Source organism: Pomacea canaliculata, linkage group LG3 (assembly GCF_003073045.1).
Source record: "Pomacea canaliculata isolate SZHN2017 linkage group LG3, ASM307304v1, whole genome shotgun sequence".
Taxonomy (NCBI): domain Eukaryota; kingdom Metazoa; phylum Mollusca; class Gastropoda; order Architaenioglossa; family Ampullariidae; genus Pomacea; species Pomacea canaliculata.
The window spans coordinates 19205387-19225769 of NC_037592.1; the positions used below are offsets into that span (position 1 = coordinate 19205387).

Sequence of the window (20383 nt, forward strand, 5' to 3'; positions counted from 1 at the left end):
ACCAAATTTACAGTACAACTTTTATCTACCAAAATCGAGAATTTGCTCTAATAGTAGAATATAATTCTTTTATTTATTTTTTGTATTTATTTATTTGGTTATCATTACATTAAGCGTTTCTCGTTTCCCTAAAGCGTTTAAGATACGTACAGTACACCATGTTAATTAATTCATGCATATTGAGATAAAATCAAATATAAAATTAAAAAATTCATCGCCAGTTCATATGATCCTTTTCGACAATCCTGAGCAACATCGGGTATCTCAGACAATGTGAAGTGAACAGAGTAAAAAATGTTATTCCACTATATATGATCGGACGCAGCTGCGTGCGCCCAACCTCCGGCGCGCTAATTGTTTTAACTATATAGACACATTAATTAGCGTACATTTCATTTTTTTAAATGTTGATTCTACGAAAACCAATTCGTGCTCAGGCCCGCAAGATTTTATACCATGTTCAGTGCGGCCCTTGGGCGAGGAAAGGTTGGACACCACTGCACTAACGGAAAGTGACACATAACTGCCCATAAAACCACAATAAATTAAATCATCGAGAACCGAAAGAATATTATAGGTCGATCTATATTAAATACCTGACCAATTCGGTCTGGCCAAGCCAGCACGACAATAATCGAAGATCCGTTATTTTCTCCAAATCAATCAATATTGCATGGACTATATAGCAGATATTAGTTCGTGAATACTGTCATTTGAACACTAGACCATATATGTGGCTTGTGCCCTATCGATCCATCTATGAATGCGATCATAGGACGATATATGATGCAATTAAGTGACATGCACAACCCTACAGAGGTTTTAATAATAATAAATGCAAAATTTGTAAAGCGCATACTCACACTCCTAAGGAGTGTGCTCTTAGCACTTAAGAACAAAAGCGAAACATAGACAGCATATACGAGGGACAGGAAAACGAACAACATTATGAACTATCAAAGAATAAACAAACATGCTAAACGAAGAATAAAATCAAATACAGAAAACACTATATAAGAGGAACGAAATAACAAGAACAAGAGCCGAGGGTAACATGATCTTTTCCGTCAAACAGGATAAGTAAAATACTTATTTCTTTTTTCTTTCGGTAAAAATGTAAATATAATATAGTTCTTTTTAAGCTACTTCAAGGCGTTTTGAATAGGTGCTGCTATTAAAGGGAGGTAACTTCTCTTTATCTTTCTTCGAGTTGTCCACTCAGATGGCGTTGTTTACTCCTTTAACCAATAGCTTTCATCTCTAACAATCGCGAGGCGATTTCAAAAATGGCCGAAGTTTGTTTAGCATCTTGGTAAGTATATAAGCATGCAAAGTATATAAACACCGTACATTTTATTTTGCTTCCAAATTGTAAAGGCGGGTAAGATGTCAGATTATATTATTTAAGCAAACCTAAAACTTTCTTTTTTGTACGTGTAATTTCATTTTATCCCTAGACAAGCGAAATGGAACAAATCGAAGTGTGTAGTTTGTTGTCAGGTCTATCATTTCCTCAGTCGAAATAGTAATGTGGCATATGAAACCAGTTATGCCGTGAGATAAGTGTATATTGTCATGTCAACACATGAAAAATTATCAATTTTAATCGCAAGGAAGCCGTTTTATATAATTGAATGATCCTCATCCTGTTCATTACTCAACAATTGCTTTGTTACCCTTCATGACTTATACTTGTTACAGTAGTCGATACAGGCAATCATGGCACTGAAACTAGCCTGTAGTGTAAAGCTGTTGATAAATGCGAAGGATCTTTTAGTTGTTTTTTTTTTTTTTTTGTTTCAGATGTAAAATTGAAGCAGCAGTATATGCAGGAGGAAGAATAAAGATACACCAATGACTGTATACACTTCCCCTCAGTCCTGCCAGGAAAACAATGTAATGGAAAGCCAGTCTAACAGTGTTAGAGTGGTAGTCCGAGTGCGCCCGCAAAATGATCTTGAGTGTAATGGACATCATCGATCTGTTGTTGAGGTAGTGAATGAAAATGTCCTTGTGTTTGACCCTAAGGAGGAAGCATCCTCTTTGTATGAACATAAAGGGAAACATCGAGACATACAGAAAAGACGAGAGAAAGATCTTAAATTTGCTTTTGATCATGTGTTTGGTGCTGGCTCCACGAATGAAGAAGTATTTGAGCAGACTACTTTTTTAGTCCTGGATGGTTTGCTGAGTGGATACAACTGTTCAGGTTAGCATTATCTTTTGACATGCTGCTGATGATCACTGTCCCATTTTGAAAAAGTATTTTATAAATACTTAATATTTTGGTAGAAATATTTCTATATGGTGCATTACTTTTTTAAAGATTAAAATTATAGTTTTTCTGAAGTGTGAAGTAGTGCCAAAAGAACATCCAAGAAATAGAGGAAAGCTGACAAGCATTTTTACCATTTCATAACCCTAATATTTATATGTATTAGATAAAGGTTAATAAATTTATTTTGTTATAGCACATATTATATTGCTATTATATTTAAATTTTCTTTTTTAATTTAGTTTGAATGTGGTTGCATTAATAATAATCAGATGGCTATATTTCTTCCAATCTGTCAAAAAATATTACGTCATTAGTCAGAAAACAGTGTTTTATCACTAAAGAAATATTTAAAATCATGTTGAATGTCACATCATAAAATCTGCCCTAGAATGAAAATGTCCTTGAATATATGGAAAGTCAAATCTTTGTAGTAATAATAATTATGTTTGATTTGTATAATACCTTTTACCACCATCAAGCTGGGTTAAAAGTACTTTACAAAGACAATTGTCAGTTTTGGAAACAGTAAAGTAAGAGTGATCAAACCATGGAGCAAGAGGCAGAATAAGCGCTGTTCTTAATTATGTTGGGTTGTTTTTCTTCTGTTAGATGATGTTCTTCATATGTTGCTGACATATAGTGAACACCTGATTAGTTCTGTGTATTTGTTTATTTTTCAAGTCATTGGCCCTTAGTCTGCTTACACTGGTCAACACTGAAATGTTTGCTGACTTAAAAAGGTCCTAATCTGTATTATCTCTGTGTGCTGAACAGGAATGCATGAAAATTTTTTCTTAGCTCTCGTTCTGAAGATATTTGAGGTGGTTCATTTTCAATGTTTCACCGTGTAAATATATCCAGTAGGACAGTAGCAACATCTTAAATAATCCCAAAATGATGTGATATTGCATCACATTGCATAATACCATCATGCACACATCATCCAGATTTTATTGCATTATTTTCTGCCAGGTGGCTTCTGAAGTAAGCTGACGTCAGCAGTATAGTATATAAAGCCCAGTCAGAAAGGATGAGCATTTAAAATATTTCAGACTTCATGAAGTAGCTGAGGCTACTGTTACATAAAACTTTTATTATTTTATCCATTTAGTTACAATACAGAATGCTAATACCTCGAAAGGGCGTTAATACTGTGGAGAATATTTGCTATATTTGTGGGGAAGTGAAAAGTATTACTTCTCAAGTTAAAAAGGCATATCATCTTTACTTCGGATTCAAGATTGGTGACCAAGACAGGCCTTGAGCCCTGCATATATGGTGTGCTACATGTTCAACACAGCTTTCACAGTGGTCAAAGGGCCAAAGATCATCAATGCTGTTTGCAGTCCCCATGATGTGGAGAGAGGTTAACAACCACACAAATGACTGTTACTTTTGCTTGGTTCCTCCTTTTTACAGGGGATAATAAAGCAAAAGGTCAAGAATAGTCTACCCCAACATTCCATCTGCATTGAGACCACATGGTGAGAGACTTTCTATTCCAGAACCTCCAGCAGAATATTCTCTTGATTCAGCTGATGAGGACGAGGGTGAACCGACCTGTTCTTCTCCTGGTTAGTCAGCATGCAGTGATCCAGATTTTCACAGTGCTGCATCAACCCCATACAGAATAACACAGGAAGAACTAAATGACTTAGTTCGTAATTTGGACTTATCCAAGAACATGGCAGAATTTCTAGTTTCAAGAGTCCAACAGTGGAATCTTCTAGAATCTTTCATGACCCACAAGATTGGAGACTATTTGTAGACTCTTCAAAACTGAGTCTGAAGACAGTGCTTTTGCACAATGGAAACTATCTTCCATCTATTCCAGCAGTGCATGCTGTCCACATAAGCAAAATGTACGAGATGAAAGATAAAGCAGCTAAGAAATTCCATTGAGTATATCTAGATTGCACCTTTGTGGTGATTTGAAGATAGTTGCCCTTTGAACGGGACTGATCAGGGATATACAAAATATGTGTGGTTCTTATGTGAGTGGGATAGCCGAGCAAGGGAACTGCAATACTTATGGAAGGAATGTATTTGCAGACAAAATGTGGCAGTTGTAGAAAATTCCAGCACCCAGCTCTGGTCGTGACTCACAAAATCCTGCTACCACCCCTTCACATCAAACTAGGTTTGATGAAGAACTTCATGAAAGCCATGGACTAGACTTCACCAGCTTTCCAATACCTGCATAAAAAATTCCCTCGACTCAGCGAAGCAAAGATTAAATAGGGAGTTTTTGTGGGTCCTCTGATTCGAGAGATGACCAGTTCAACAACTTGTTGCAGGGTAATGTAAAACATGCATGGAATTCTTTTTGTTTAGTATCTACAAACTTTCTCGAGAATGTTAGGGCAGAAAACTACAAGGAACTAGTAGAAGACATGCTGATGGAGTATAGAAACTTGGCTGCAGTATGTCTCAAGATCCACTTCCTTCATCCCCATCTGGATTTCTTTCATGACGACTGTGGTATGGTTAGTGATGAACATGGCAAAGGTTTTTATCAAGATATCACAACAATGAAAAAAAAAAGATACCAGGAAAAATTGTCCACTACCATGCTGGCTGATTACTGCTGGACACCCACCAGAAATGTTCCTAAAGACTGTACAAGAGATAGGCAAAGAAATCTAAGACGTAGTCTCTGATGATTTTTTACAGGTATTAACCATAAGTCAATTACTATTAGCATGCATTTCGTGATGTACACAAAAATTATTGCATATAAAAAAAACTACAGCCAATTTTGCATTTTGATTGTCATATTCTTGTTCAGCACATAAAATTTGATATGAAATGACTAATTTTATTTCAGTAACATGACTTTTGTAAAAATTTGTTGACCAGTGTTATCAGATAAATCTTTAACACATACTTAATGGGGTGATCATTAGTGTCATACAAACCTTCATGATTCATGATAAGACCTTTAAATTTGTAATTAAAAATAGGGCTATATTGATAGTTTAATTACAGAATGTGACAAAAGATTGCACAAGAAAGGATGCTAATTTATTAGAAGCTGGCCAAAACCTTAAAAAAGCATCATGAATCAGCTTTTTAAGGGGCAGTGGGGCTAAAAATGCATAAGAAAAATGCATTCTTTGTTAATTGACCTTAACTTTTGCAGTGTTTGCTTATGGAGCTACTGGTGCTGGAAAAACACACACCATGCTGGGCAATCAGTCACAACCAGGGGTTATTTATCATACAATGATTCAGCTGTATCAGCGCATCAATGAAATTTCTGCTGAGAAGACGTGTGATATAGCAGTGTCCTACTTAGAGGTAATTTTTGAGAATTTATAAAGATTTTGCTATTTTATAGCTTGATAGCCTGGGTTGCAGCATGAGAACCCATGTAAAACCTGTCAGCTTGAGAGAGCATGTAACAAGCTAACTGTTCAGTGGTCTGTTTTGGTTACATTCTTTGTCTGTGGTATTTTGCATCATCAGAAATTACCGAGCATGTAGTAGTGGGCTTTTTTCTGTCTCAAGAACTCTTCATACTTAGATACTCCACATTTCCAGTTTTTAATAAATGAATTTGGTGTCTATGTTAATATGCTTAAAACATACCAGTGTGGAACAGCAAAAGATTTAACAATTTTGTGTCAGGTTTATAATGAGCAGATTCGAGACCTCTTGCTGCCTCGAGGGACGCTTCCTGTCAGAGAAGATCGCAATGCTGGCGTCATTATTCCTGGACTTTCTCTGCACAAGGTAAAGCATATTCTTTGACAAAGAAAGGGAGATTTTCTTTTTGTTTTGGCTGTTTGAAAAATAAACAAAGCTTGGAAATGACCTTGCAGAAGTATTTTAAACATTATCCAGAGACGGAATTTCCTGTGATTTTATATTGCTTTGAAAACCATATTTTCCATCTTGAGTCATGTTTAACTCAGAAATTTTGAATGTATAGATTTTCCTTTTTTTTTTGAATGATTGACAACATTTGGAGTTTGTGTGTTAATAAAGTGTTTATATTGTGTAGGATTGCAACCAAAACAGGTTGCATTCTTTGTGCTGACCAATGATAGATAAGATAAGATAAGATAACTTTATTGTCCAGCAAAGGAGATGTGTCTTCCAGCATGCAAGCAGTCAGAGAAAAAATCAAAAACATCAACAAAACATCAGCAATGGCAGAAGTGAGCACACACACACCCACACACACACACGCCCGCATCAAAAGGACAATACATCAGTTTCCATGACTACATAAAGAAATGATATTAAATGCACTGGTTAACAATTGATGCTATGATACAAAACACATTCAGAGACTGAGTAACTGGTTAAAGAATACTTAGGTAATGTAAGTTAAAGTATGACATTAAGTGCAAAAGAATACATGTAACTAATAACATTATGTAGGACTGAACTGTGTTAATGCAAAATGTTAACAAAAAGAGTACGAAAGATCAAGTATATTGTTTTTAAACAGTAGGGTTTTGAATACTGCCTTTGAATGTTAATTAAACGTTGATTATTAATTTTTCGGAGGGTTCATATAGTTGTTTCTTATTATAGCCTTTCTGAGTTTACTATGCTGATTTTGATGCTTGGTGTAGCCTCAGAGTGCAGAAGAGCTGCTTCATATGCTACAGTTTGGTAACAAGAACCGAACGCAGCACCCTACTGATGCCAATGCTGAGTCCTCTCGTTCACATGCTGTCTTTCAGGTAAAGTTATGTGAAGTAAATAACTGTCTATCAAACTAGTAAAATAATAAGTACCTTTTCAGAATGATAAGGTTTTCTACAGGCTGATGTGATATTCTGCATGAAACAAATCTTCTTGGTGTTAAGTGAGTTAACATACCTTTCATTACTTTCAGTTTCTTAAAGTAAACTGGGTTGAGTTCTTCAGTGGTTTTGCATGTGCAGGTGTTTGTGAGGCAACGAGACAGAACAGCAGGTCTGTCAGCAGAAGTAAAGGTGGCCAAGATGTGCCTTGTTGACCTTGCAGGTTCAGAAAGAGCAACTGTCACCAAAAACCGGGGTGCACGACTCAGGGAGGGTGCAAACATCAACCGCTCGCTTCTTGCACTTGGCAATGTCATTAATGCTCTTGCTGACCAGAAGGTTCAAATATGTTTATAATTGCTAACCAAATTAAACTTCTGTATCCCATTTAATCATGCATGTCAAAATACAGGGAATGACATGATGTAAGAGGAGATGGTGCACATTAAAGGGACTATCCCATCCTGTTTGTCGCCTTTTTCTCTCTCTCTCTCTCTCTCTTTAAATGTTTCATTCAATGCCTTTCATAGCTCTATCTTGTTTATAAGCTTGAGTGCCATGGTCTTTCATTGCAGTTCAAAGGTCATATTCCTTATCGAGACAGTAAGCTGACTAGACTTCTGAAAGATTCTCTTGGTGGCAACTGCCGCACAATCATGATTGCTGCTGTCAGGTGAGAATTTAAGACAAAATGATTGCCCTGAGGGTCTTAATAAAGCCTTTTGTTAAACTATCTGCCTTTAACATTTCCAGTTTCCTGTCTTATGTCTTACGGTTATCTATAATGCTGATGTAGACAACCACTTTATGAATGTCAGAATAACCTTTTCCCTTCTAAAGCTGTAGCTAAATGCTATTATAAATGTAATGTTTGAATATGGAGCTCTTGTTTGAGTGGCACACTGTGCTGTCCCTAATTGATTTTTTAAAATAATTTTTGTTGCATAGTCCTTCAGGTCAATCGTATGAGGACACATATAACACTCTGAAGTATGCTGACAGGGCCAAGAACATTCGTCTCAGTGTAAGAGCAATTAAAACAATGTAATTCTTTTGTTACAGTCTACTGAGTGATATTTGAATTGTCAAAGATTTATTTTAAAAAACCAACAAATTTCTGTTGCTTACTATTAGATTTCTTTTAAAGGGTAAAAGATAGGTTTGCACAGATATGTGTTTATGTGCGTGTGCATATATCCAAACATTCAGGTCTTATCCTTACCCTGAGATACATAGATCTTTAGGGTTTAAAGGTTTGAAAGTGTCACCCATGTTTAAGGAATTAACGTTGTTTAGAAAGATTATGGTATTGTGCACAGATGAAAAGGAACGTTCTAAGTGTGGATTTCCATGTAAGCCGATATGGACACATTGTGGAAGAACTGAGGAAAGAGGTCTGTTTATTTTTTTTCCGTGTTTACACAATCTCTTGTCAATCTCACCTTCACCTACCTTGTACGGTGAAGAACCAGCTGGCCATAGATTCTGATGTAAAAATCTGCCTACCTAGCTTCTAGTTTACACAAGGGAAATTAGCGATTAAAGAAATGAGATCACTCCAGGAGATCACGTGCTGTGATATAGCCTTAGTTGCTGGCTTGGCGTAAAACACTAATTTACCCCCACCCCTCCAAGAAGATTGTGCCCATTGTATTAAAGGTCTCTTTTTTATTTCTTTTTTTTTTATTATTATTTTTTATTTATTTTTTTTTTTTTTACTACTTTTAAACATAAGTTTACTGTCTGATCTTTTTGATTTTTTTAAAGTATAGGATGGATAGCTAAGCTGTGCTGGTGTCTTATGCATTTATTTTTTTTTTTTAAGTCAACCAAGTTTCATTGTTGATAGAAGGGAATAGATATATATTCTTAGCCCCCATTCATCATAGAGTTTAAAGGCTACTGATTTCTTAATTCTGTTATATTTCCCTCCCCAGAGAAAGTAGAGGAGTTCTTTTTCTAAAGAAAATCTAGAGGAGAGTCAGAAAGATGAATGAAGTAGTACGTTAACTTGGAGTTTTGATCACAGTAATCTTTTCAGAGAGTGATGACCTTTTCGCCCAATATGAAATTATGCTATTATGTTTCTTATTTTAAAGTACTCATTCATAATTTATTTCACTAATATCAACAACTACAGCATATAAGATTTTCCAAGGATAATAATAATAATAATGAGGATTTGTGTAGTGCCTTCCCAAAAGTTTACTCAGAGCACTTTATATAAATCATACATAGACTAAATCGTTAACCATGCACTCCTCTTTGGATATAACAGACTTGTGCACTTCTACAACATAAACTCACTCATACACAAAATAATTTACAGACATGCGTTATGCACGCTCATGGTCAGGACAGGGTCACGATGAGGTCGTTCTAAAAAAGATGCATCTTAAATTGGACTTAAAGGTGATAAAAGAATCAGGATCCTAAAAATACCAGGATCCACTTGGTCTCTGTCACTCATATATACCTTATTTACAGGGCTGGCTGCCTTGCTGTGATATAGCCTTAGTTGCTGGCTTGGCGTAAAACCAAATTTTCCCCAACCCTACCCACTCTCCTTCAAACTATTTGTATTTTGTTTTGTTCTAAGAGAAGATTTAAAGTGAAAGCTTTAGGGAATGCTATTATATCTCCATCAGGATATATGAAGCTTTTGCTTCTAATTAGTGTGACCTTCTTTTGCAGATCAGAGAGTTGAAAATCAAACTTCAAGAAAAGGAAGAAAGCAAAAGTATAAAGTCTACAGTTCTCTACCTACCTTCAGATCTCCAAGCGTATGTATCATTGTTATATTAGTAGCTCTTTGTAAGCTTTTGAAGTGAACAGAGAGCTTAGTTTTATGTCAACACCTTGAGTCTGGACCTTTACCTTTGATTCCAATATCCTGGTACTCACGAATTTGAAGTATTTTAAAAAAATCATAATTAGCTAAGAGGAAGACAAAATTATAATTAACGTTTGAAGTTACAAGAAAAAAACTGTTCCTGCCTTATTTCTTTGCACTTTCTTATAAATCCAAAGGAAATTAAAGCCAGGTACCGGTCAAAAAAAATTTTTTTTTGTTTCACGGGATAGCGCGGATTTTTCTGCATCAGCTATTTAGCCCTTGAATGAAGTTTCGAAAAATGGTTTTACTGCACTTGTAACGCTATCAGTTGCCATGGAAACAATCCAAAATGACGCCCAAACAATCATTTTAAAGAGCTTATAACCGTCAATTTTGCAATTAGACTCGGAATTCTGTTTGAAATAGTTATCTAAAAGACAGGTCTACATTTCGACAAGGGAGATTTTGCAAAATAGGCTTAGCTTTCTTTTTTTGAAATTTTTTGTAAAACACTGTTTAATTTTAAGAAATTTAACACAAATACCTGAATTTCATCACTTTTTGTTTTCATAGTTTTATAGTAAAAATAGGTTTTCATAATTTTTAGTGTATTGCTTTTTTGTATTTGGGGTCATTTAGATTAAGGGAAAACCTCTCTCAAGCCCATGCCCAGTGCCGCCAGGTGAGAGAGGAGCAGTTGCAACAGGAAACAAATGTGAGGGATGTGCAGTGGCGTCTTCAGCGGAAACGGAAGACCATGCAGCGTGCAATGTACCTATCAGGCCTGCATCCAGAGGTGAGATCTTATGCATTATGAGGTCAGTTTTTCTGGTCTCTTAGATTCTTCCTTTTAAAGTTTACAAGTTATAAATAACAATAAATCTTGCTAGTATAGCTCAAGAAAAGTTTTATCTCCAGAAAAGTATTACAATTATCTATGGTAAGATTTTTTGGAATTATGTTATTTTTATATCCACTTTCTAAATGTAGGTTCAGCATAAGGTTCAGGCAGCCATACATGGCCTCCAGCAGAAACTTGTAGGACAGGAAGGGAGGCGACAAATTCTGTCCGCTCAACTGCAGGAGAAATCCAACCAGCTGCAGAAACTCCAGGCTCAGGCCAGCAGTCTTGCTTCTGTCCACCCAACTGGTTCTCTTCTGTCACAGGTGAGGTTAAAAATCTTTTTGCCTTATGTGATTAGGAACATGGCATCTGTTGCCATTTAACCCACTTTTGGTTGATCAGCCTGTTGTATCAACAAGATCATGAAGACTTCAGTGCACTTATGCTTCATTGTGTCAGATCAGCTTACACAGTAGGATTCCCATAAGATGGTCTTTCATAAATCTTTGTGTCTTTTGTATTTCAAACATTATTATTAAGTCATTACATGAAGTTAGTCCTTGGTTCTATTGTTTATAGGATGTTTTTAATTTTTTTTTTTTCAAATAAATTTCTTTGACAGGTAAAAGGTAAATAAAAAATGAAAAAGTTCTTTCACAAATATAGGCTTCACAAACTGCCAAAGTAAGAAGTTTAAAACTGTAGATGTCAAAACTCCACTTCTGTTGTTCACATTTCATCGTACTGAAAGAAGTTATAATTAAACTAAAAGGAGTAGTTTTGTTGGTGCTATAAGGAACTATTTTTTATGAAAAGTCCTTAATTGTTGACTCACCATAAAGCATTAAAAACCATCCAGTCATTTCTCTTTAATTTTTCTCAATGTATGCCGTGGCAGTATTTGGCACTGAGCATGCACAGTCTGGAGCTAGAGGGAGACTTGCAGGATACTCGGCAGTACATTCATCACCTTAGACGCTTGGCACGAGCTCAAGAGCGTGAAGCCCAGGCCAGTGAATGGTAGGCATTATATTTCATAGACATTTATGCTCAAGTGTTCTTTTTTTTTCTTTTTCCTCAACATGTATCAGATTTCAAAAAAGGTTTAATGGTTAAATTTAAATAACAAAAGACCTTTAAATGTTAGAATTAGTGTGCTTATTTGGAGAGCAGGCAGCATTTCATTGCATCAGTCTAATGGTGTCATCATCTTTAAAGGTAAGATTTGAAAAGGAAAGATGATTGTGTTTATCACAGATAGACCAGTTGTTGAAGTAGGAGACTTGTTAAAACTCTTCTTTTTTTTTTTAACCCATCACCCACATTTTGTCAGCGACCATAATTTCACCAAACCTTTGGTCTCAGAGAAAAAAAATTACTTTATAATGGCTAAGACCTTCCTTTTAACAGGCTTATCTCAGCACTGTTGAAGCTTGTGCAAATGCAGAAGACACACCTCATGAATCATGGCCCCTTGCCTGAGGACATATTGGATAGCTTCCACAGCTTGAGTCGGTTGATAGGTGAAAGCAGCGTCTCATGGGGTGATGACAACGTACAAGTTGATGATGGACAGCCAGCTTTCAATATTACTGACATTATCAACATACCTATGTTGTCTGTTGCTGGTAAAGAAAATGTTACCCTCACAGCACCCCACTTTTTAAACATTTTTTTTCTATTTTAGTCCATTTGATATCAAGCAGACATGCCATTCCTAAAATATTGACAAAACAATACGACTGTGGTCAGTTTGCACATTACACACACACACACAGATAACATAAAAATGTGATTTAAAAATTATGTCAAGAAAATCAAAATGCCAGAAACACATGCAGCTTCAAATCATCTCTTACTGGCCAGACTTTGCTGGTCAGAACATCTGCTAGTCTTGTACCTGCAAAGTATGATGTACACAGAGATCTATGACTTGCAGATTAAATGAATTTTTGTTGTTGCTGTAATGTTAATACCATGGCCATGTCTGACCTAGTAGGGTTGCCTACTGTTTAACTATTGCTAGGAATGTGGGGTCCTAACATTTTGTTTTTTGTTCTTGTCTTTTTCTTTTCTGAATGCAAAAGCTGCTGTGACCATAACTGTTTTATTTTATATGCTGTGACTGTTTTTGATTACAGCATTTAGCATTATACACCTAAGAATAACTTTTAAGTGATAAATTAGCTTGTTTGACTATTGCTTGTGGAGCTTAGACATTTATCAAAACATCAAACCAGTTTTATGGGAACTATTAGATGTGTCCTAAATGCTGGCTAATCATGTGCTATTGATGCTGGGACCACGTTCACTAGGTTTGCAGGTGTCTACAGCTCCAGAGCACAGATGGTCTGAAGTCACATCAACCAACATGGGCAGGGGTAAGTTCTTTAAAGCACATTCAAGCAAGGTCATCTCTTGCCTGTTTGAAATATTAGTTAACGATGTCTACTGCAAGATGGCATTTTTCTCTCTTCCCTTCTGTCTTTTTCTCTGTATCTGCACCTGCTTCACTGTTCACTTGTCCTAAATATAAGCTTTTAGTCTGATAGAGCGTCTTGCCGTGTCTTATATTGATGATTCTTTCCAAGGGCAATTTTAAATTCTGTATTCTGTATTTTTCTGCTGTCAATTCAAGATGAATATAAAAAAATTTTCCTTTATATATATTTTTTTTATTTTGACAATGCAAAAGAACAAATGGTATGTGTTTGTGTGCATACACTCTCTTGCTTGCGTTTGTGTTGAGGGAATGGGGTTACGAATTATATTTGTATGAATAACTTTAAATGAATTAAATTTTGACCATTTTCCTTTTACCATAAAATAAACAAATCCCAATTAGCTGTTGCTTATGTTACTGCTGAATGAATGTCTGTGTCAGCCATGACAAATATAAATACATTGTGTCCCGGGTGTGTCGTAAGTGGTCCTGTCAGCATCTTTCGCAGCTTCCATGCAGAGGTTCTCAACACCTGTAAATGCCTATTTGCCTATACCACAAACATCAAACAGCACGAGCACACCATCGTTAACCTTGGTTCTGAACAAACATCAAGGCAGAAACTGCACCATGTGACAATCATGAATGTGAGATGTTCCTCTTTTGTTTGTGGTGTTGCAGATGGTGTTAAGGACCAAGACTCCAACACCACTGGTGTTAATTATGATGCCTCATGTAGGAAACAAACTTGCAAATATGACACCCAGGCATTGGCAGAAAGTCCTACTCTGAGGCAAGAGACAGTATATGCTGGACACACTCCAGCCCATAAAAAAGTAATGGAAATTAATCATTCAAACAAAATAGAAAAATGCAAAAAACATGAACTTGATTTGTCTGCTTACTCAGAAGGTGATAAAAGTAAAGAGAAACCAAGGAATCTGAACGAGACTTTCTCTATGGATGACTTACAGAATTTCTCTGATGATGTTGGGAGTAATGATGTTCCCTTGAACCGATCTGCGATTCTTCCACACCCATCAGTTCCAGCTCTTTCAGGTGTTAACACGCTGGTGTCCCCTTCTGCTGCATTGTCACAAACTAATTTATCTGCTGAAATTTTGGGCAAGTTTTTACCTGATGCAAATCATTCATCTGTGAAAAATGCTACTGCCAGAATCAGTAATGTATCTGTTGTTGACTCTAATGGTGACAAGGCATTATACACATCCACTGTTGCTGGAGCTGCAGAGACCAAAAGACACTCTTCACATGAAGCTGCAGACCAAGTCCAAGAAGACAAAGAAAATCAGTTTGTGCTTGGACATCCATGCAGCCATGCTGCTCGTGCAATTAAGTTTGATGATGCTTTTGCTTCGCCTGTCAGAGGTAACAATTGTGGGAGTATTTCCTTGTCTTTTGTTGGTGCAGATTGTCTTCTTATTTTGTTAAAATAGCATTAGATATTGATATGCCTGCACAAACAGATTTGTCTATCCCTACATTTGTCTGTGGAACAGGAAATAGTCTAAAATATTTTTTCATTTAGACTTTTGACATCTACCATTCATGACTAAAATACAAATATGATCTCTAAACAATATTTCATTAATTTCGTTCCTTTGGAGTGTTGCAAATTGTACATGATCACTATCAACAGAAAATGTTGAGGACACTTTAATATATCGTTAAAAGTTTTCTCTAAAGTGTTTAGTATATAAGGGCTTTTAAGATACATAATTGCTGATTGTAGCGGAAATGAAATCCTATGCTGACGCAGTAAAGACGCCGTCACCAGCCCGACTAGTCTTGCAGAATCTGGATTATAACTCACCACAAGTCCTTCAAACCAGACAGTAAGTTTTTGACAGTGTAGTTTTTTCCTTGTTGGCTTGTGTTGCCTATAGCAGTGGTATTTCGTATTTCGGACTGCAGACCACTTTACTAAAGTTAAATATACGGCAGACCACCAAGGCCTAAAATCACTCCGTATCATAAATTTCATATTTTTATTGCCGCATTTGTTGCATTACAATTCAAATTTAAATGTACTTTTGTGACAGTAGCATAGTAATAAGTTTACATAAAATTACATACCTCACAAAGTACACATTAATATTAAAATAAGGGGTAGCAGATGATGTAGTTAAATGACACAATGTTCACGCTGACATAAAGACTTAATTGGTAAGCAAGCATTTTATGAGAATGAGCAGCTGGGCATCGGTAAAATTAAAACTCATGAAATCAATACTGAACTAATTAGCTTATCTGGCGATTTAAACATCACTTTGCAAACTTATGATGACTGTCGGCTGTGGATCACCTGACTTGTGTGTGCGGACCACCTGACTTACGCATGCGGACCACACTTTGAGAACCACTGGCCTATATAGTATGTAAAAGCACTGTAACAGAAGCTAATGACATGAGCATTATCATACAAATAGTGCTGATGTTTGTCATGTTTTCTGAGCAAGAGCCTCACAGTGAAGTCTTACATATTTTTATGCCAAAGCTTTCCTGCATTCGTTTACTGTCATCAGGTGCTCTCAAATAGATGTCACTGGGTAAAACTTCATCTGCTCTTACTTTAAATAGTAGTTAGTTGATTTAGAATCCACTTTAGGTGGACTCTAGTGGCTAACTAAATACTTATAAATGTGCAGGTTGTCTGGTCAGATTTCCAAAACTACACCTAGGGTTCTATACCCATCTGATGCTCAAGTATATGACACTGTTCAACAGCTCAAGCAATTTGGACTACCTTCCCTTGTAGAGAATCATGTTACAGCTTCCAAGACAAGTGAGAAAGGGTATTATTTACAGATATGCTAAGGATGATGATTTAGTATCCTGTCCTACCTTGCTAAAATTGTTGTTAGTCACTGGAGTGCTTTGTCATGGATTATTTTCTGTTCTATTTTCTTACAGTTGTTCATTTTCATTGTTCAACTGTTTTAACCTCCAGGTTTGCAATTTTAAGAAAGTTATTAGTGCACATGGCTTTCAGTGTTCTAACCCACCCAGACCAGCAGTACACAAGATATTTTTCTGATAAAAATCCTTTCCATTCATACTGTAAAACATCAGTGATGACTCAGCCAACCATAAGCACATGAGATTTCCTTTTAAATGATCTTGTGTTTGTCCACAGCCTTCATGTCAAACTGCAAGCCAAGTTACATGTTAACCACCAAATCAGTTGCCCAGCGAAACCGTTTGCAACCAAAGACTGTCTCTAAAGATGATGCTGTTCAGACAAAACACATTCTTTCCAAAAATTTGTAAGTCCTTAGAACATCCCTTTTGATGCTGTAAAAGAAAATTGTAAATTTCTTTCATGGTTGTATGTACACATGCCTTTACTCTTGTTTTTTATGAGTTGTCATGTTTTCTATGCTCAAGATAAAAGAAGCCAGTTGAACCTGTTTCATTGTCACTTGGCATTTGGAAGTAAACAAAAGAGTGAATTTATTTCAGCAAAGATAATTGGTTTTGCTTTGTTTCAGTTCCCACTATCGAAGCAAGTCTGTTAGCAACTTGACAAGAGCAGGGTGGAAAATCTAATTCCAATCTTCTACTTTGGATTTTTTTTTTTCAAATTTTGCTGTAGAATTGTTGATGGTGTGAGCGCATTTTCAAAGATGTTCTTGCTTGGCTGCTTTTCTTGCTTGTTAGAGCTGATTTGCATTCTAGAAAGGGTTTTTTGTGGAACCATGCTCAATGTAGCAAGCAAGTTTGTAAGCTGTGATATTTGGTGTTTTTTTCAATGAGGGCAGGTAGTGCTCTGTAATATGCAGAATAATAGTGTGGTAACATGTCAAATGTAACCGAAGATTTGTTTATTGTTTTGGACCTTCATCAGAGGCCATCTTATAGAGGAAACAAAGTAGTTTTGTTATCTCTGATACCCTTTCTTGAGGGTGCCATCAAGGTTTTAGCATTTTTAAATCTTTCTCATACGAGATGTCAGTAAAAAGATAAGAATAATAAATGTTGCTTAAACCACAATGTCGATAGAGTGAAGCCTAAATTCCTTTAAGAGCTTGTTATATTAGATGGAACAACTGAATATTTTGCCGTTGCTGGCACTGGTCCTCAGTACCTCTCACTCACTCCCATCTAATACACCCATTTGACTTCTTCGCTCATCTTCTGACACCAGGCTTCAAGTCCCACAAAGACACATTTCTCCTACCAAGTCCCATCAACTTGGAATGGATTACTCATCAGCCTTTGTCATTCTGATTCTCTTGCCTCCTCTAAATCTAAACTTAAGACACATCATTTCTGAACTCCAACTTCACTGCGACCCTGTCCTGACCTTAACCGGGTATAACGTCTGTAATTTACTTTGTGTTTGAGTAGTATATGTTGTAGACATGAACTTGTCTGTTATATGTGGATATAGGTGCATGATTTAGTCTGTGTATGATTTATGTAAAGCACTATGAGCAAATCATTGGAAGATTATAAATCCTCATTATTATTAAATAGGCTAAAAGTTCAATGGGATCACCACACTAAAAACTTCAGTGAGAGATTGAGCATTGAAATATTTTCTTCAAACTTTGAACAGCCTTGGGTAAGTAGGTTTCAATGCATCCTGGCACCACAATCAGAGTGGAGATCCTCCCCCACTAGCAGAAAAGGGTGAGAAAGATGTGGCCAGTTTTCAATCTATTTATGACAGCACTTTCTGTCGGGTTTGCCATGAGGATGCAATCAGAATGTTTAGGAAAGATAGAATTAAACATGTACAATGGACCCTCATTAATTCTGCCAAAGCTGCAAAATATAATTTTTTAAGGAAGGATTCCACTCAGAAATATTTGTCTAATCCAGAGCCAGTTGCTGAAGGGTCATCCTAGCTGCTTGGTCAGGGTTTTGCTTGGAGTATTTCCTAGAATATTGGCATTGCCAAGAACTCATTTGAAAATGATGCTAACATTGTCTTTTTGTAATAAAGTATACAATCCAAATAAAGGATGGTTAAACCATTGAGATTGGAGGGCATAGAACACTGACAAGGAATCTGGGATGATCAGAAAATTTATTTCTTGGAAGGTGTGAATGTGCTATAAAGCAAGTAGATCTTCCACTTCTGTGAACAAAATAAAAGATGTGACCTTCCAACGTCTAAAGATGGTGAAGAGGGGTTTACAGAAACTACAGTGTCCTGAATCTAGTCACTATCTGTATAGTCATCAAATGTTCTGGCTCTACCCCACTCCCTAGGTCTTGATGTCTTTGATGCCATAATTTAGTTCATTTCTCCTGTTCCCAACCTACCACAAAGTTCAACTATGGGATGCAACCAAGCTGTACCACATCAATAGATCTAGCACGGTTGCACCAAGGCTACAGAAGAATTATAGTTTGAATAGGAACCAGATCAACCTGGGCTGTAGCCTTCTACCAGAACTAGGGCAGTGCACAACCAGCCACTGGATTGGTGTGGGCTACACCAACCTTCTGACTACAAGAAGTACGTGCCAAAGAGAAGCGTAGATCCCACCAGCAACCGTGGCCTCCATGATCCCATCCTTTCCAACAGTGGTTGCCTTCCATGGCAAACGGAAAAAGAAGAGCCAAGGGAGTCAATAGGTTTGGGTTCATGAAAATTAGAGGAAAGAACCAAAATGCAGCTGGTAGAGAAAAAAAAATAAAAAGTTTTAGGAGAAAGGAATAAAAGTGAAAAGACCTATAATGTAGAAACGAGAACAGTGAGAAGAAAAGGAAAGCACCACTTTGTCAGCCACATCCCAGGTAGAGGACAGGCGTCCACCCTTGGAAGTAAGAGCTGGGCCCCCAACTATTTTGATTAAAAGCTTTTAATTTTCAATTAAGATTGGAATTTCTGCTGAGCTAACTGAAAAAAAAGCTGAATTATATAAGAACTAAGCAGTAAAAAGTAGGTCTTGTACCTAAATTATATTGTATGGGATTGTTGGACATGCTGCTCTCTCTGCCAGCAATAGTTTTGTGAAAAACTATTAAACTTATCAGTAGGTTGCATGGAATCATGTGTTTTCTGCCATCTTCCACAAACAAGGCACCTACTTTTGACAGGTCATATAATCCTAGCAACCCTAAATGACAACTTCATTTCTTCAGATGTTTTTCAGTTTATTTTCTTAAAAATTTAGTGGCAAACAAAAGACTGCACCAGTTAAAAAAATTTAATAGTTCTAACTTTAAAATAATGTTTAAAAGCATTTTGTAAGAAGAAAACTATGCCAGAAAAGACCAAAACATGAAAGTGTGACCTGTGATATTCAGGTGTGGTATGTGCTTGTGGCTTGCGTTTTATACTTAAGAAAGACTGAGCTACAGTTACTTTGTGGAAAGAAAGGATATCATAAGGATTAGATCTGGAGCGTACATCTCTATTTTTAACACAAGCCTTTTTCTTTTTAGGTAAGCGCTTGACAGCAGTCCAAGGACAATATTAATGTCTCTTTTCTCTAATTACTTTGATTAACTTTTTACTCTTTTTTTTTTGTGGAGATGCTATTTTAATATCAATTATTGCATGTTTTGGCTATACTAAGACAATTTTGTTACCCACAGCACCAACATGTGGCTGTCCTAGTCTTTGTAAGAAGACTACATGCAAAGACTACATACACTTTTGTTGAGCCATTATTCATGGCTGTTAAGAGGCATTGTGTTGCATTGAGACATCTATATGCTTCTAAATGTGTGCTTTTAAAAAATTATTTCTATGACATTCTTCTCGGCTAAATTTATGTGTGCTTTGTTGATAATGTGAAGAAAGTTGTCAAATAATTTGCATGTCATTAAAAGTGTTAGTTTTTACTTTATATATCATTTATAGGCACTGTCATTTGTAATGAAAGGAACTAGGCCAAACATGTTTCAACTTCAAACCCTTGTTTTTAATTTATTGAAGCATTTTGTGTACTTTCTATATTTTTAATCCTATATTTATAGAAAGTGTGTAAAAGATGAAGACTTGTGCAAACCATTGTTAGATACTATGAGATTTAGCAGCAAATGAAGCAGAATGTTTAAATAAAACTTTGATTCAGAAAGATTTTGCCCTGAATGTTAATTAAGCAGCATTTTGATTTTTAACCACAGAATACTGTCTTCACAAATGTGAATCATCGGAGGCAGTAAAAGAAAAATGCAGCTGTGTACAGTTTTCACACTTTTAAACATTTTCAATAATTACATTTGTAAAATCATAATG

The 20383-nt window shown here is 36.2% G+C and overlaps 1 protein-coding gene across 2 annotated transcripts; it reads left to right on the top strand.

Annotated features, from left to right (window-relative positions):
- The first annotated feature begins 1254 nt into the window (after nt 1-1254).
- Nucleotides 1255-20375, top strand: LOC112560321 (kinesin-like protein KIF18B). Of its 2 annotated transcripts, XM_025232104.1 has the most exons (21): nt 1255-1312; nt 1804-2209; nt 5421-5578; nt 5909-6013; nt 6865-6975; nt 7180-7377; nt 7614-7711; nt 7987-8062; nt 8358-8432; nt 9733-9821; nt 10514-10670; nt 10865-11041; nt 11617-11738; nt 12129-12346; nt 13034-13099; nt 13843-13997; nt 14379-14550; nt 14915-15017; nt 15831-15967; nt 16319-16448; nt 16674-20375. In XM_025232104.1, exons 2-21 carry the CDS (start codon nt 1855-1857, stop codon nt 16729-16731), a joined length of 2760 nt encoding a protein of 919 aa, XP_025087889.1. In that variant the 5' UTR covers nt 1255-1312; nt 1804-1854; the 3' UTR covers nt 16732-20375. The 2 variants fall into 2 exon arrangements, with proteins under 2 accessions (XP_025087889.1, XP_025087887.1); XM_025232102.1 differs by having other exon boundaries at nt 13843-14550.
- Nucleotides 20376-20383: the final 8 nt, after the last annotated feature.

What these genes read in the sequence shown, in the direction of transcription:
- LOC112560321 (XM_025232102.1), top strand. Translation starts at nt 1,855, where the DNA reads ATGACTGTATACACTTCCCCTCAGTCCTGCCAGGAAAACAATGTAATG. An exon ending in CTACCTTCAGATCTCCAAGC is followed by an intron (nt 9,822 to 10,513) that starts GTATGTATCATT and finishes GGGGTCATTTAG; the next exon opens with ATTAAGGGAAAACCTCTCTC. An exon ending in CAAGTCCTTCAAACCAGACA is followed by an intron (nt 15,018 to 15,830) that starts GTAAGTTTTTGA and finishes ATAAATGTGCAG; the next exon opens with GTTGTCTGGTCAGATTTCCA.